This window comes from Anolis carolinensis, chromosome 6 (assembly GCF_035594765.1).
Source record: "Anolis carolinensis isolate JA03-04 chromosome 6, rAnoCar3.1.pri, whole genome shotgun sequence".
Taxonomy (NCBI): Eukaryota; Metazoa; Chordata; class Lepidosauria; order Squamata; family Dactyloidae; genus Anolis; species Anolis carolinensis.
In genome coordinates this window covers 6378073-6392145 of record NC_085846.1, presented here as the reverse complement: position 1 = coordinate 6392145, position 14073 = coordinate 6378073, and the positions used below count along the sequence as shown (strand labels likewise).

General features: G+C 45.0%; 1 protein-coding gene across 2 annotated transcripts in view; it reads left to right on the top strand.

Annotated features, from left to right (window-relative positions):
* kcnab3 (potassium voltage-gated channel subfamily A regulatory beta subunit 3) overlaps positions 1–13555 on the top strand; it is a 46785-nt gene extending 33230 nt beyond the window's left edge. For both annotated transcript variants that reach the window (XM_062983861.1, XM_062983862.1), the window contains 6 exons: positions 1633–1718; positions 4072–4192; positions 4673–4767; positions 7031–7151; positions 7297–7385; positions 9312–13555. In XM_062983861.1, the coding sequence (XP_062839931.1) occupies positions 1633–1718; positions 4072–4192; positions 4673–4767; positions 7031–7151; positions 7297–7385; positions 9312–9401 (602 nt within the window). In that variant the 3' untranslated portion in view covers positions 9402–13555. The remainder of the gene's footprint in view (positions 1–1632; positions 1719–4071; positions 4193–4672; positions 4768–7030; positions 7152–7296; positions 7386–9311) is intronic.
* The last annotated feature ends 518 nt before the right edge of the window (positions 13556–14073 follow it).

Sequence of the window (14073 nt, the reverse complement as noted above, 5' to 3'; positions counted from 1 at the left end):
GTTAAACTTGCTGACTGAAAGGTCAGAAGTTTGAATCCAGCGTGTGGGGTGAGCTCCCACTGTTAGCCCCAGCTTCTACCAACCTAGCAGTTCAAAAACATGCAAATGTGAGTTGATCAATAGGTACTGCTCCAGCAGGAAGGTAACGGCGCTCTGTGCAGCCATGCCAGCCACATTACTTTGGAGGTGTCTAGGGACAATGCCGGCTCTTCAGCTTATTAAAATGGAGATGAACACTAAACCCCAGAATCGGACACGAATGGACTTAATGTCAGGGGAAAACCTTTACCTTATGCACATAGATAGGAAAGGCATGCTGTTTTTAATAATAATAATAATAATAATAATAATAATAATAATAATAATAATAATATTTCTTACCTGGCTCAAGATAGGTTACAAAATTGCTAAAACACATAATCATAAACACTTGGTAAAATACACATATTAAAACATATTTCCATAAAATATATATTAAAATACACAAAGGTTAGTGCAAGTTTAAAATTCATCATTAAAACCTGCATTAAAACTGTTTTTATAGGATTTATTTTCAAGATGCTTTGAAATGAATGCATTTGACAAGTTTGCGTAATAAAACATTTTTTGAGGATCTGGAAGTTCATTCTATAGTATCTCTAGCCTCATGGAACTACAACTCCTGGGTACGGATAGCCCTGAGCCATGGCAGTTAAAATGGTATCAAACTGCCTTAATTCTGCAGTGCAGATGCACCCAAGGTTGGCCTCTTGAGAGGTATGCAGAGCCACTGCTCCCCTCTTTTTCTGGAACCCCACATTCCCCTTGGAATGGCATCCCATAATATCCTCCCCATTACAATGGCCCATGGATCCTTGTGCCGCCCCTTAAGCTCCATTTAGTAATGCCATCCCTTCACATTACTAAATATATGCCTCTTGGAAGTAAGGCCCATTGGGTTTAGTGGGACTTACTCTGGAATGTGCCTTTTGTCCCTAAACTTACCCAAAAAACATGTCACCTTATGACTTTCCCAGACTCTGCCCCGTAGATCCTATAGAAATGGGACGGAGGGTGAACGGTGGTCCAGATTGCAAAGGAATTGAATGTGTGTGTGTTGTGTTGGCATGCCTTGATGTGTTGCTCTCTTTGCCACGTAGGGTTGCCAACCGATTGGAACATGTAGTAATAACAACAACAAAAACAATGGCATCTTAAGAAATATAGAGATAAAGCCACTCTTATTATCTGGATGAGCTGATTCTGTGCCTCAGATGTCAGCTTACCGCAGAGCAATTGAAGACCCGAAAACAAGGGGAAAAGTAAAGTTGGCAACCCTATGTGTGTTTTTCTGAATTTACCATAAATATATGAAACCGCATAACCTTGCAAAAGTTGGAAGGTAGAGAGGGAAAGCAAGAGTATTTAAAATTCTAACCTTTTAGGTCATGTTTTAATGGAAGCCTTGAACCGCTTAGACTCGCTGTCTCCTATTATTAAAGATTGCAATATACAATTGGCCCTCCATGTTTCACTTTTTTGGGTTTGATGAACTGAATAGGCTTCTTAGAGCAAAGGTGAATGATGAATGGAGACAGGTGGTTTGTAGAGAGCAACAAATCCATGTGCTCACCTTCCCTTTCACCTCCGCAGAGATCGTCCGCGCCATGACTTACGTGATCAACCAAGGCATGGCTATGTACTGGGGCACCTCTCGGTGGAGCGCAATGGAGATCATGGTGAGTGATGCAACCCAAGCGCTAGCCTGCGCGCATTGGCTTAGATGTGACTGTCATGTTTGTGTTATGAATATGAGGATTGAATGAAAAGTAATGCCTCCACCTTTGTGACTCCTCAACAGATGTCAGTCCTGGTCTGTGGCAGGTCCTGGCTTGTTCAGTAGACTCTCCTTTACAGTTAGTTCCATTTGGCGGGAAGCCTTAGCATTGAACGGTTGTGTTGTTAAAATGCGAAGTATGGAACCCTAGCAGACGGTCAGTCGATGCAACTTAAGCAACGTGTCATTGAATTCTTGGCAGCAGAAGGTGTCACCCCAAAGGAGAAAGGTGTCACCTTCATTCTCATAATGCAAGAGGAATTCCTGGCAAATTTCAAGTCTGTGTGCTTTCATTTCAGGCGTCAGCATCCTGGGTCCCCATCGTGCAATAGCCAAGCAAAGCAATAATGTGACCCACATGTTCTTGTGAAGTGCCGATTATGCTTGAAATTTCTCTCTGAGAAATACAACAATCATCCTGAATCAATCTGTCAACCTTTTGCTTGTGAAACTCGGTGGTTGCCATCACAGGAAACTTTGTTTGTCATGCAAGTCAGATGTTCCCACCTCAATATCCTTAAACTTACTCGCCCAACGACACGCAGTATTCACATCAACACAATCCCCATAAACAGCTTGCATTCTCTGATGAATCTCCTTTGGGGTGACACCTTCTGCTGTCAAGAATTCAATGACTGCAGTTGCTTAAGTCGCATTGACCGACCATCTGCACAAGGTTCCATACTTCGCACTTTAACAACACAACCATTCAATGCTAAGGCTTCCCCGTCTGCGCAGGGTTCCATACTTTGCATTTTAACAACCCAACCGTTCAATGCTAAGGCTTCCCCGTCTGCACAGGGTTCCATACTTTGCATTTTAACAACCCAACCGTTCAATGCTAAGGCTTCCCCGTCTGCACAGGGTTCCATACTTCGCACTTTAACAACATAACTGTTCAATGCTAAGGCTTCCCCGTCTGCACAGGGTTCCATACTTCGCACTTTAACAACATAACTGTTCAATGCTAAAGCTTCCCCGTCTGCACAGGGTTCCATACTTCGCACTTTAACAACACAACTGTTCAATGCTAAGGCTTCCCACTAAATGAAACTCTAGAGGAGAGTCTATGGAACAAGCCAGTACCTGCCACAGACCAGGACTGCCATCTGTTGAGGAGTTACGAAAGTGGAGGCATTACTTTTCATTCAACCCTCATAATTTTTCAATAACTTTAAAGCATAGATTCTTTTTATTGCAATTTTCCAGCAAGAGAAAGGGTATCAGAACTGTTACACTTTTACACAAAGAATGACATTGGACATCTATCTGTACACGTAACAAAAGTGAAAAATGTGTATGTGTGTATGTGACAGAGGTGTCCACTTACACAGACAGCCTCCCGCCTCCACAAACAGGCTACAGCTCCCACTGAGCAGGAGACAACAACTGCCCTCCCTCCAATGACATTGCAGGTCATAGTGAGTTCCATGAACATGTCACCCAAACCCTGCCCATGTCTTCCAAAAACACCATTCTGCCCCCCACCCAAGTGAAGGCTTTCATGTGGGGACTATTTCCTCCTAGATGTTCTATTTTTCCTCCAAAATGGACATCCCAGGTTTCCTTAATTTGCATGACCCCACCCACTGCCTCTCCCTTAACCCTTTCCTACCCTTTCCTATGGCACACAGTTAACAGAGGAATTGATCAGCAACTGAACAAGAGGTTTGGGGAGAATTCGCCATGATTTTCAAGAGTTGTAGTTCACCTACAGCCAGAGAGCACTGTGAATCCAACCAACAACTGATCTGGACCAAACTTGCTATGGATAATGGGACTTGCAGTACCTTCACTGATACTGTGACCCCATCGACAATGGGCTGGGACCAAACTTGGCACAGGGAAGCCCCATGACCAACTGAACATATGCAGGGATTAGTGGGAATGGAGCTTCATTTTGGGAGTTGTAGTTCACCCTTATCCAGAGAGCCCTGAACCCAGCTGATGACGGATCTGGAGCAAACTTGGCCAACTGCAAATTCTGTCAAGGTCTGGGGAAGATTTCCCTGGAAAACTGGGAGCTGTAGTTCATCCTTATCCAGAGAGCCCTCAACCCAGGCGACGATGGATCTGGAGTAAACTTGGTACACAGACCCAACATGGCCAACTTTGCCTTTGACTGTGCTGTGAACACATGTCCATTAGAACTGTATTTTTGGAAGTCTATAACAATGCATTTCTATCTAATACAGCATTTTTCTGACACAACTTATTTCATGTGCCCCTGATTTTCCTCCTCCTTCCGACTTTAGGAGGCCTATTCGGTGGCACGGCAATTCAACCTCATCCCGCCTGTCTGCGAACAAGCGGAGTATCACATGTTCCAGCGGGAGAAAGTGGAGACGCAGCTGCCGGATCTGTACCACAAAATCGGTAAGAGGAAGGATGGGAAGAATAGCAGAGTCTTGCAGAGGATCAAATAGAGAACAGCGAGGACGACTTGCGGGAATGGGAATGATACGGATCTATCAATGATACGGAGCCCGTAGGGTTGGACGAGACCAAACGGGCCATCCATCCCAACCCCATTCTGCCATAGAGGAAGATACAATCAAAGCCTTCCTGACAGAGGGCCATCTAGTTGGTATTTAGATACCTCCAGAGAAAAGACTCCAGTGGACTCCTAGAAAGCATCCTAATGTTTAGGAAGTATCTCTTCCTGGAATGTGAATTCACTCCTCTATGGTCTCTTAGTCTCTAGACTCCTTTCAATGCAGCCTAGAATCGTATTAGCCTTTTTAGCTGATGCATCACACTGTTGACTCACGTTCAGCTTGTGGTCTCCTAGGAATCCCTTTTCCCCTTCCGCACGTACCCTCTTCAAGCACCTGCTTTTTGTGCTTGTCCCATTAGGAGTGGGAGCCATAACCTGGTCCCCTTTGGCCTGCGGACTGATTACCGGGAAATACGAGGACAGAGTCCCCGAAAACTGCCGCGCTGCCATGAAGGTAAGTTCTGTTAAATGGGGTGGGTGACTGCAGGGGACACATTGATCCCCGGGAAGGTCTTGGAAGCCCACAGTCCTTCCTGCTGCATCTCTATCTTATGACTTTTTAAAATCTTTGGAGATATTTGGGAGAGAAATGCTCCCAAACTCCATTGTTTATGTCCCGAACAGGTGCATCTTTGCATTTCTCTGCGCCATTTTGACCAGGCCTGGGCCAACTTGGGCCCTCCAGGTGTTTTTGACTGCAACTCCCACCATTCCTAACAGCCTTAGGCCCCTTCCTTTTGCCCCTCCGCCGCTTAAGCGGCGGAGGGGCAAAAGGAAGGGGCCTGAGGCTGTTAGGAATGGTGGGAGTTGCAGTCCATAACACCTGGAGGGCCCAAGTTTGCCCATACCTGATCTACATTGCATTTTCTTCCATCTGAATTCTTCCATTAGCATTAAAAATAAGCTGTGCTGATGGTCAGTGATGCAACAAATGGTACCCAGCAGACACGCACGCCAATCCATTTGCTGATCCATTCACAACAATTAATTCCATACAGCTTATCCCAGACTGATAATCTAATTCCCTGCAGTAATGGGACCTCTGGCCTAGGATAGACTGATGGAATGTGGATAGACTGATGGAATATAGGGTCCAAAGGCTTAAGAGGGAGTCCATCTTCCACCCAAAGGGTTATATGTGTTGTGACTCAGCCTTTGTGTGACTCTGATGACGATTCTGGGATGAAGGTTCAAGATGATGGGATTCAGGTTCAGGATGAGTTTCAAGATGACTCTGATGGGAATTATGGGATTCAGGTGCAGAGTGTTCCTGCTGTGGGAGATGAGGAGCAGGGAGGCTTTCCCACGGGAAGAAATGTTGTTGTTAATGTTGATGGTTTTCTGGTGCAAGTGTCGCACCTCAGAATAGTTCACCTTGCTGTAGACACCAGGCCGCACACAGTAGATAGTCTTTTGTAATTCTATTGAGCAAAAGCAGAATATATATAATATCAAAGCAGGCAAAAATATAGTTCCAAATGTAGCTGCAAAAATATAGTCAATAAATCCAATAATCCATAGACAAGAAGCAATAGTTCATTCCCAAAGATACAATAGTCCACAGGTTACAAGGATTCACGAACAGGAGAATTTCCAAAGCAGGAGTAGCATGAAGACATAGACCATTCACCCTGATGAAGCGAGGATTTGCTTTGACAGAGATTTGCCTCTCAACACACTGATTTCAAAAGCAACTCAAAAATGCATTTCTTTTCCCTTCAGTGGCCTCCCGTTTCCCAGCTAATCTAAGGCTTCGCCGTGGCATTCCTTTCCATTGTAAACGATCAGCCCGAGAGAGCAACAGGGCTTCAGACTCGGCCTGACCATCAAGGCCAAACAGCTCATTATCATTATCTTACACCTGAATGTGAGCCTGAGACAGATCAAGCTCATTATTTCCCATGGGAATGTTTCCTTGGTTCACATCCGTGACAGGCTGCACCAGGAGTTCATCCACAGGCTGCGCTTCTGAACCAGCCTGTGTCTGAATTCCATAATTCCCTATGACATCATCTTGAAATTCATCTTGCATCATTTGACACCTGCATCTGTAAACCAAAATCCCCTTCCTCATCTTCACTCTGGCACTGCTGCCGAGTCACAACAGCAAGAAGCAAGAAGGGAGAGCAGCTCCCAGCCTCAGCCTGATAACACTAACGAGCCCTATGGCCTTGACGATGAGGCCGCTTCTCTAGATCGGGCTAGTCCTTTGGAATTTCGGGGGTTGCGCAAAAGTCTCAGAATAGCAAATAAGAGGGAGGTCAAAGGGCAAAGAAATGCCTTCATGTTATGCTATTAAAACAGTCTGAGAGGGAAATCTTCATCAAAGCAATTTCCTCGTTTGAATCAAAAACCAAGTCTGCTTTCCTGTATTATCTTGCAGCCTGGTTGTATCCTTGTTTCTGGGACTTTGGCTTCTTTTGAAAGGACCTTGTTTCATGCCTAATGTTTCTATGGATTTGTTTCTTACAGCCTTGTTTTTGTAACTATCCTTTGGAACTGAACGTTTGCCTTTGTGAACTATCTTTTCCCTATTCCCTAATAAACTACAAAAGACTACATTCTGTATGCAGCCTGGTGTCTTTAGCATGGTGAAGCTAACCTGAGGTGCGACAATATGGTACAGGAAGTAAACAAATAGCAAAGTGTCTGCATAGTGGCCAAGGCTTGCTGATTCCATCGCCCATATGTCTTCCATTTTGTTGACCCCCTTGTAGGGTTACCAATGGCTGAAGGAGAAGCTTCAGAGCGAAGACGGGAAGAAGCAGCAGGCCAAAGTGAAGGAGCTGCACCCCATCGCAGAGCGCCTGGGTTGCACCGTGGCACAACTAGCTATCGGTGAGGAGAACATGGGAGAGTTTGAGGAGAAGGCATGGGCATCCACTTTGGGAGGCAGCAGTTTGGGAAAGGCTAGGTCAGAGGAATCGAGATAATTTTCTTGTTTGATTCTTATTCCTTTTTCTCTACTTTAAATAACCAAAAGCTTGGTGCCTCCGCTCCGAAGGAGTCAGTTCTGTCCTGCTTGGGGTCTCCAGCGCCGATCAACTCATTGAGAACTTGGGGTCAATTCAGGTGAGGGTCACAAACATCAGACCTCTTTTGTTTATACAAATTGTAGGGATTATCAGTTTCTGTAATGACAATGAGGAGGGTGACTTGGCTGTTTGGTTGTGCATTTAAGTAAATCAGATCTAATTTGCCAAATAGTCACTGTTGAATGTTTTTATGTTGAATGTTTTTATATTGTGGAATAACATTTTAAATTGTAAGTCGCTCGGAGCACTCTGGTGGAGAGCGACTAATTAAGAAATAAAGTGAAGTGAAGTGAAGTGAAGGTGACAATGGCAGGCATCGGCCAACTTCAGCCCTTCAGGAGTTTTGTACATCAACTCTCAAAATTCCTAACAGCCTACTGTTAGGAACTTCCTAACTGTGAGAGCTGTTCAGCAATGGAACTCTCTGCCCCGGAGTGTGGTGGAGGCTCCTTCTTTGGAGACTTTTAATTAAAGGCTGGATGGCCATCTGTCAGGGGTACTTTGAATATGATTTTCCAGCTTCTTGGCAGAATGGGGTTGGACTGGATGGCCCACAAGGTCTCTTCCAATTCTAGGATTCTATGATTCTCTATTCTCTATTCATACATCAACTATACTCAACTAACTTCTGATGCAAACAGACTCATACTCTAACTGACATCAACTGAACTAGCTGACTTCTGATTCTGAAATGAAGTCTCATTCTGAACATTCTCAGATCTGGATCACATGGCCTGCAGTCCCTCCCAAAACTTCAACAACATAGAGTTAAGGGGAAACTGCATACCAATATATACATACAACATAGTGACCATAAGCCAGAAAAACAGTAAACTATTGCCTATGTAGCTTTGCCTGTGCATATGCCCCTCACTTTCTGTGAGCTGGTGCCTTTCTCCAGGAAGTTCCAAAGGGAGAAAAAAGCTCAGAGTAAACAAGTTAGGTCATTGGTATCACTTGTGCCAAGTAGGTGTGGAAGGTGAGGAAGACCCTCAGCCATTGGTCAATTTTAGATAAGTCAAGATATAAATTCTTGTTTGCGATGCACATATTGCAACAGCCATTCGCATAGTACGGACCCACTAAAGTGGGTGCCTAGGGCTATTTTGCCTTATCAGCTGTGATAACAATAAAAGGCTTGTTTTATTGCTCTTTTGGAATTCTCTCCTTTACTTCCCCTGTGGGCTAATCTCCAACAATAGTAAGCAATATAGTACAATATAGTAAGCAATCTCAATTATATACATAACAACTAGTATAAGGGGATTATAGAAGCTGGGTTGGGGTGAGTTTTTTGGGCTGTTTGCCCATGTTCCAGAAGCGTTCACTCCTGACATTTTGCCCACATCTATGGCAGGGATCCCCAGAGGTTGTGAGGTACCTCAAAATCTGTGAGGATGCCTGCCATAGATGTGGGCAAAACGTCAGGAGAGAATGCTTCTGGAACATGGCCATACAGCTTGAAAAAATCACCACAACCCAGTGGTCCTGGCCATGAAATCCTTCGACAATGACTTGTAGAAGGTTGCTATTTCCAACATAAGGTAAAGGTAAAGGTTTTCCCCTGATGTTAAGTCCAGTCATGTCCGACTCTGGGGGATGATGCTCATTTCCATTTCTAAGCTGAAGAGCCAGCATTGTCCGTAGACACCTCCAAGGTCATGTGGCTGGCATGACTGCATGGAGCGCTGTTACCTTCCCACCGGAATGGTACCTATTGATCTACTCACACTGGCATGTTTTCGAACTGCTAGGTTGGCAGAAGCTGGAGCTAACAGCGGGTGCTCACTCCGCTCCCGGGATTTGAACCTGGGACCTTTTGGTCTGCAAGATCGCAGCTCAGTGCTTTAACACACTTCGCCACCGGGGCTCCCTGCAACATAAATGGTATTAATTCCACAGTGTAGACGCACCTTAAGGTGCATCCCTTTAACACCTTCTTCTTTCTTCCCCCCTTTTGCAGGTGTTGTCCCAACTGACGCCGCAAGTGGTCCAGGAGATTGACGCGCTCCTGGGCAACAAGCCCAATGCCAAAAAGGAGTCCCGGGCGTAGGGGCACGTTGGCGCCCGGGGCTGTGCACGCTCTTGTCCCGACAGACTGCAGATCCCATCGCTCCGCCGTGGGGGGGGGGGGAGGCTGCCGTGAGCCCCCCACCCCTGGCCCGCCCTCCGCCCGCTCCCCGCCGGCCGCTGCCTCTTAGATCCGTGGGGCTGGGCGCCTCGGAGCCGCTTTTGCGCATGAACCAAATATCCGTATACTTCCAACGGTGGATGGCGTGGGGCGTTCGGGGCCCCTTCTGCCCCACAGCAGCTGCTTAGATAATACAATACAACTATATGGCATGAGCAACACTCCGCTATGGGATCGGCGGGTGGGAGGCACCGCCACCTGCTATAAGGCCGGGATCTTATGGCCGCTTTTGCCTCTCTAGTTTTCTCCATATCAATAGATCTAATTTTTTGGGGAGGGTGTTTCCTTTTCAAAGATGGGACAAGGGGTGTATCTACCCAGGCATGGGCCAACTTGGGCCCACCAGGTGTTTTGGACTTCAACTCCCACCATTCCTAACAGCCGGTAGGCTGTTAGGAATGGTGGGAATTGAAGTCCAAAACACCTGGTGGGCCCAAGTTGGCCGAGGCCTGGTCTACACTGTGGAAGGGATGCGGTTTGATACCCAGGATCTTGTAGTATTGAGCCATAGGTGTCAAAGCGGCTTTGAACTGCATTAATTCTACAGTGTGGATGCACCCAAGGCGTGGAGTGAAGTGGAAAGATAAGCACACACCTTGATAGCGAAAAGAGCCTGGTAAGGAGAACCTTCGGGCATCGTTACAGTGCCGGTGGTTGTTATTCCATTTCATGCCATCCTTCCATCTTTCGGTTGGTTTTTTGCGATCGTTTCGTGTCATCTTCCACCTTTTCTGTTTTGCAACAGTGCCAGTACAAAAAAAAAAAAGCACAAGGGTCTAAGTTAGCAAGCAGGAAGGGTCACCTGCAAGACACTTAAAAGCACAAGGCCAGTCCGGGATGCAGGGCAAAACAAAGGGGTGGATCCCCACTGCACAATGGAAGCAGTTTAAACCCACTTTAAATGGTGCCCTGGTGCTGGGATATGTAGATTGGGAGGGAATCAGCTGCTAAGGCAGGCATGGGCAAACTTGGGCCCTCCAGGTGTTTTGGACTTCAACTCCCACAATTCCTAACAGCCTACCGGCTGTTAGGAATTGTGGGAGTTGAAGTCCAAAACACCTGGAGGGCCCAAGTTGGCCAATGCCTGTGCTGAAGAGTCCCACTATCATCTCCTTGGAGTGTTTTGATTTAACCTTTAGTCCTTTGGGAACTATACTCATAGGGAGTGGACTATAAATCCCAGGGCCTTGGTGGTTAACGTGGGCTCAAAGACTATTTATGCCATATGGATTCACCATCGGAGAGAACAAGAAGGTGTCCCCAAAAGTCACCATACCTAGGGGAAATGGGAGCCGAACGTACCGTTATTTACAAAAATATTCTCTGTGTGTTGTATATCTGAAAATGTAATATATATATATATATAAATATTAAAAATAATAAAATATAATAATGAGTTTGTTCCTTCTATATCTATGTATGGAGACTTTTGGGGATACTCAGTACTTCTAACAAGCTGAAGCGAGATGGGGGTTTAAACTGAAGGACTTAATAATAATAATAATAATAATAATAATAATAATAATAATAATAATAATAATAATAACAATAATAATACTTTATTTTTCTATCCCACCACCATCTCCCCGAAGGGACTCGGGGTGGCTAACATGGGCCAAGCCCAAAACAGAGACAAAATATAACAAATTAAAACAAGTAGGAATAACTAAAAACAGTGTGAACACAACAATAAAATAAAATAAACAATTAAATAATTGAATTACAAGTAAAACAGGCTTTGACTTGATTGGAAACATTATTGTTTGGATTGCATCTCCCATTGGTCATTGGCTGGGGGATTCTGGGGACGATAGTCCAACAAAAGAGCCAGCCTTTTTCTATGTGGATATTTGCCCTTCCCTTTGGAGATAAATGTTGACATAATTTGATGTCCCATTCCCATCTCCCACTAGCGACCAAAGAAAGAGGAAAATCCTCCAAATCCTAGCATCCCCTGCTTTGGAGTTGTCCTGGTTGGAGATGATGGTGGTTGCAATACAACTCATCTAACAAGTGGTTCAAGAGTGGGGGGAAATGACCAAAAATAAGAAAAATGTGTCATTTCTGCCATTCTGTGTGATTCCTGATATATTTAGCTTTGGATAATGTTTTATATAATTTGCAGTAATGCTGTTATCGAAGGCTTTCACTGGGTTAGCTGTGAGTTTTTCCGGGCTGTCTGGCCATGTTCCAGAAGCATTCTCTCCTGATGTTTCGCCCACATCTATGGCAGGCATCCTCAGAGGTTGTGAGGTCTGTTGGAAACTAGGCAGGTGAGGTTTATAAATCTGTGGAATAATGTACAGGTGGGAGAAAGAACTCTTCCCCCAGGCAGGAAGCAGGCAGGATTTGAAGCTGCGAGGCTATTCAATGTTAATCAAGGTAGCCAGTTACAACATTCACACTTGCCTCAAGCAGAAAAGAGTTCTTTCTCCCACCCTATCTGTGGAAGGTCCAGGATGGAAGAACTCTTGTCTGTTGGAAGCAAGTTTGACTAGTGAAATTGCCAAAATCTATTGCATGTACAAAATCTCTTTAAAAATCCTCTAGAATCATAGAATAGTAGAGTTGGAAGAGACCTCATGGGCCATCCAGTCCAACCCCCTTCTAAGAAGCAGGAAATTGCATTCAAATCAGGACAGTTTATAAAGAACAACACTCAGAAAACCGGGGAATTCCAGACAGAAAACAATCAGGGTCAGCTAACACCTCCCAACAAAGGATTCCCTCAAGGCAGGAAGCAGCCAGGCTTTGAAGCTGCAAGGCCATCCAATGGTAGCCAGTTTCAACATTCACACTTGCCTCAAACACAGACAAGAGATCTTTCTCCCATACTGGAGATTATTCCACAGATATATAAACACAACTTGCCTAGTTTCCAAAAGACTTCACAACCTCTGAAGATGCCTGCCATAGATGTGGGTGAAATGTCAGGAGAGAATGCTTCTGGAACATGGCCATACAGTCCAGAACACTCACAGCAACCCACTGTAGTAATGCTTCTTCCCTTGTCCCAGGTTGGATTTAATTCCCAACTATTCACATTGGCAGGAAAGCCAAAGCCAGTCCTTTTTCTCCTTCATTTGTTGGCTGAGAGAGTGAAACCTTCCTCTTTTCTTCCAATTCTCCTTTGTTGTTTGTATCCCACCCTCAATCCTGTTACCTGGTTCCTTTTACCTTCTTTAGGTGTATCTACACTGTATAATTAATGCAGATTGACACCCTTTTATCCGCCATCAGTCAGTGCTATAGAATAATGGGATTTGCAGTTTGACAAGGACCTAAACACTCTTTGGCAAGGAGGACTGAAGGCTTTGTGAGGTTGAACCATGGAGGTTAAAACGGTGTTAAACTGCATTAATTTTACAGTGTAGACGCAGACTTGGTTCCCATTTAGTTCCTTCTTTATATTTATTTTTTGGAACCATGTCCATCTCTTCTAGGGAAAGAGAGCCATCTCTTCTTAAAGCAATAATAATTGTAATTGCAATGCTCAAAAGTGCCCTCAGGGTCACAGGAGGCCTTGGGGCAGGAATGGGGAAAGTTGGGGGGCTTTGTCTTGCCCCCGAAAAGCGCTCCCCTTTCGGGTGCCCAGTGTCCCATTTTGCACAAACCATTGCTTTGGATCCGCTACACACACATATATATATACATACATATATTCGCACACATATGTATGTATTATATCTATATATAGATACATAAACACACTACTTCCAGCAGGGTTGGGTCACCTGAGGTCAACTCCAGCCAGATTCAAAACATTGGAAAGAGATGAAAAAGCAGTCTGTTCCAAGGGGGAGCGGCTCCCCCTTGAGGCCATGGGAAGCACTGCAAGTCTGATACAGAAGTCTCTTATCTGTCCATTCACATTCCAGCCCTGCAGAGATGACCTCGAAATGCTTAATATATATATATAGAATTGGCTGCATTGACTTTTTTTCCTTTTTGGGGGGTAGGTAGGGTGCTAATATTTGACATGTTGAAATAAACAATACATGAAGTGACCAAACTGAGCCAAAGTTGCAATGGGAGTTCTTTCCTCTGTTGCGTTCGGAAGCAAAGGATTAATGGGTTGGAGGGTCCGGTTTAAGACCCTTCCAGAGGCAAACCTGACAGTTGGGACAAGACAGATGCAAGTGGCTGCAAGTTGCTTTCCCATTGGCAAACCATTAAAACCATTCCTGGTTTTAGTCTGAACTTTAAGAGATCCAAGATGCGGAGGCCTAACCCCAAAATAGATAAACTTCAATGCATAGATGATGGTGAGTGTGACACCTTTGGTTTCCAGTGGTCCAATGTACAGTAGAGTCTCGCTTATCCAACATAAACAGGCCGGCAGAAAGTTGGATAAGTGGGGCCGGGCTGTGGCGCAAGCTGTTGAGCAACCAGCTGCGGCCAGCTGCAATGAATCACTCTGACCAGGAGGTCATGAGTTCGAGGCCAGCTCGGAGCCCCGTGTTTGTCTTGTCTTTGTTCTATGTTAAGGCATTGAATGTTTGCCTTATATGTGTAATGTGATCCGCCCTGAGTC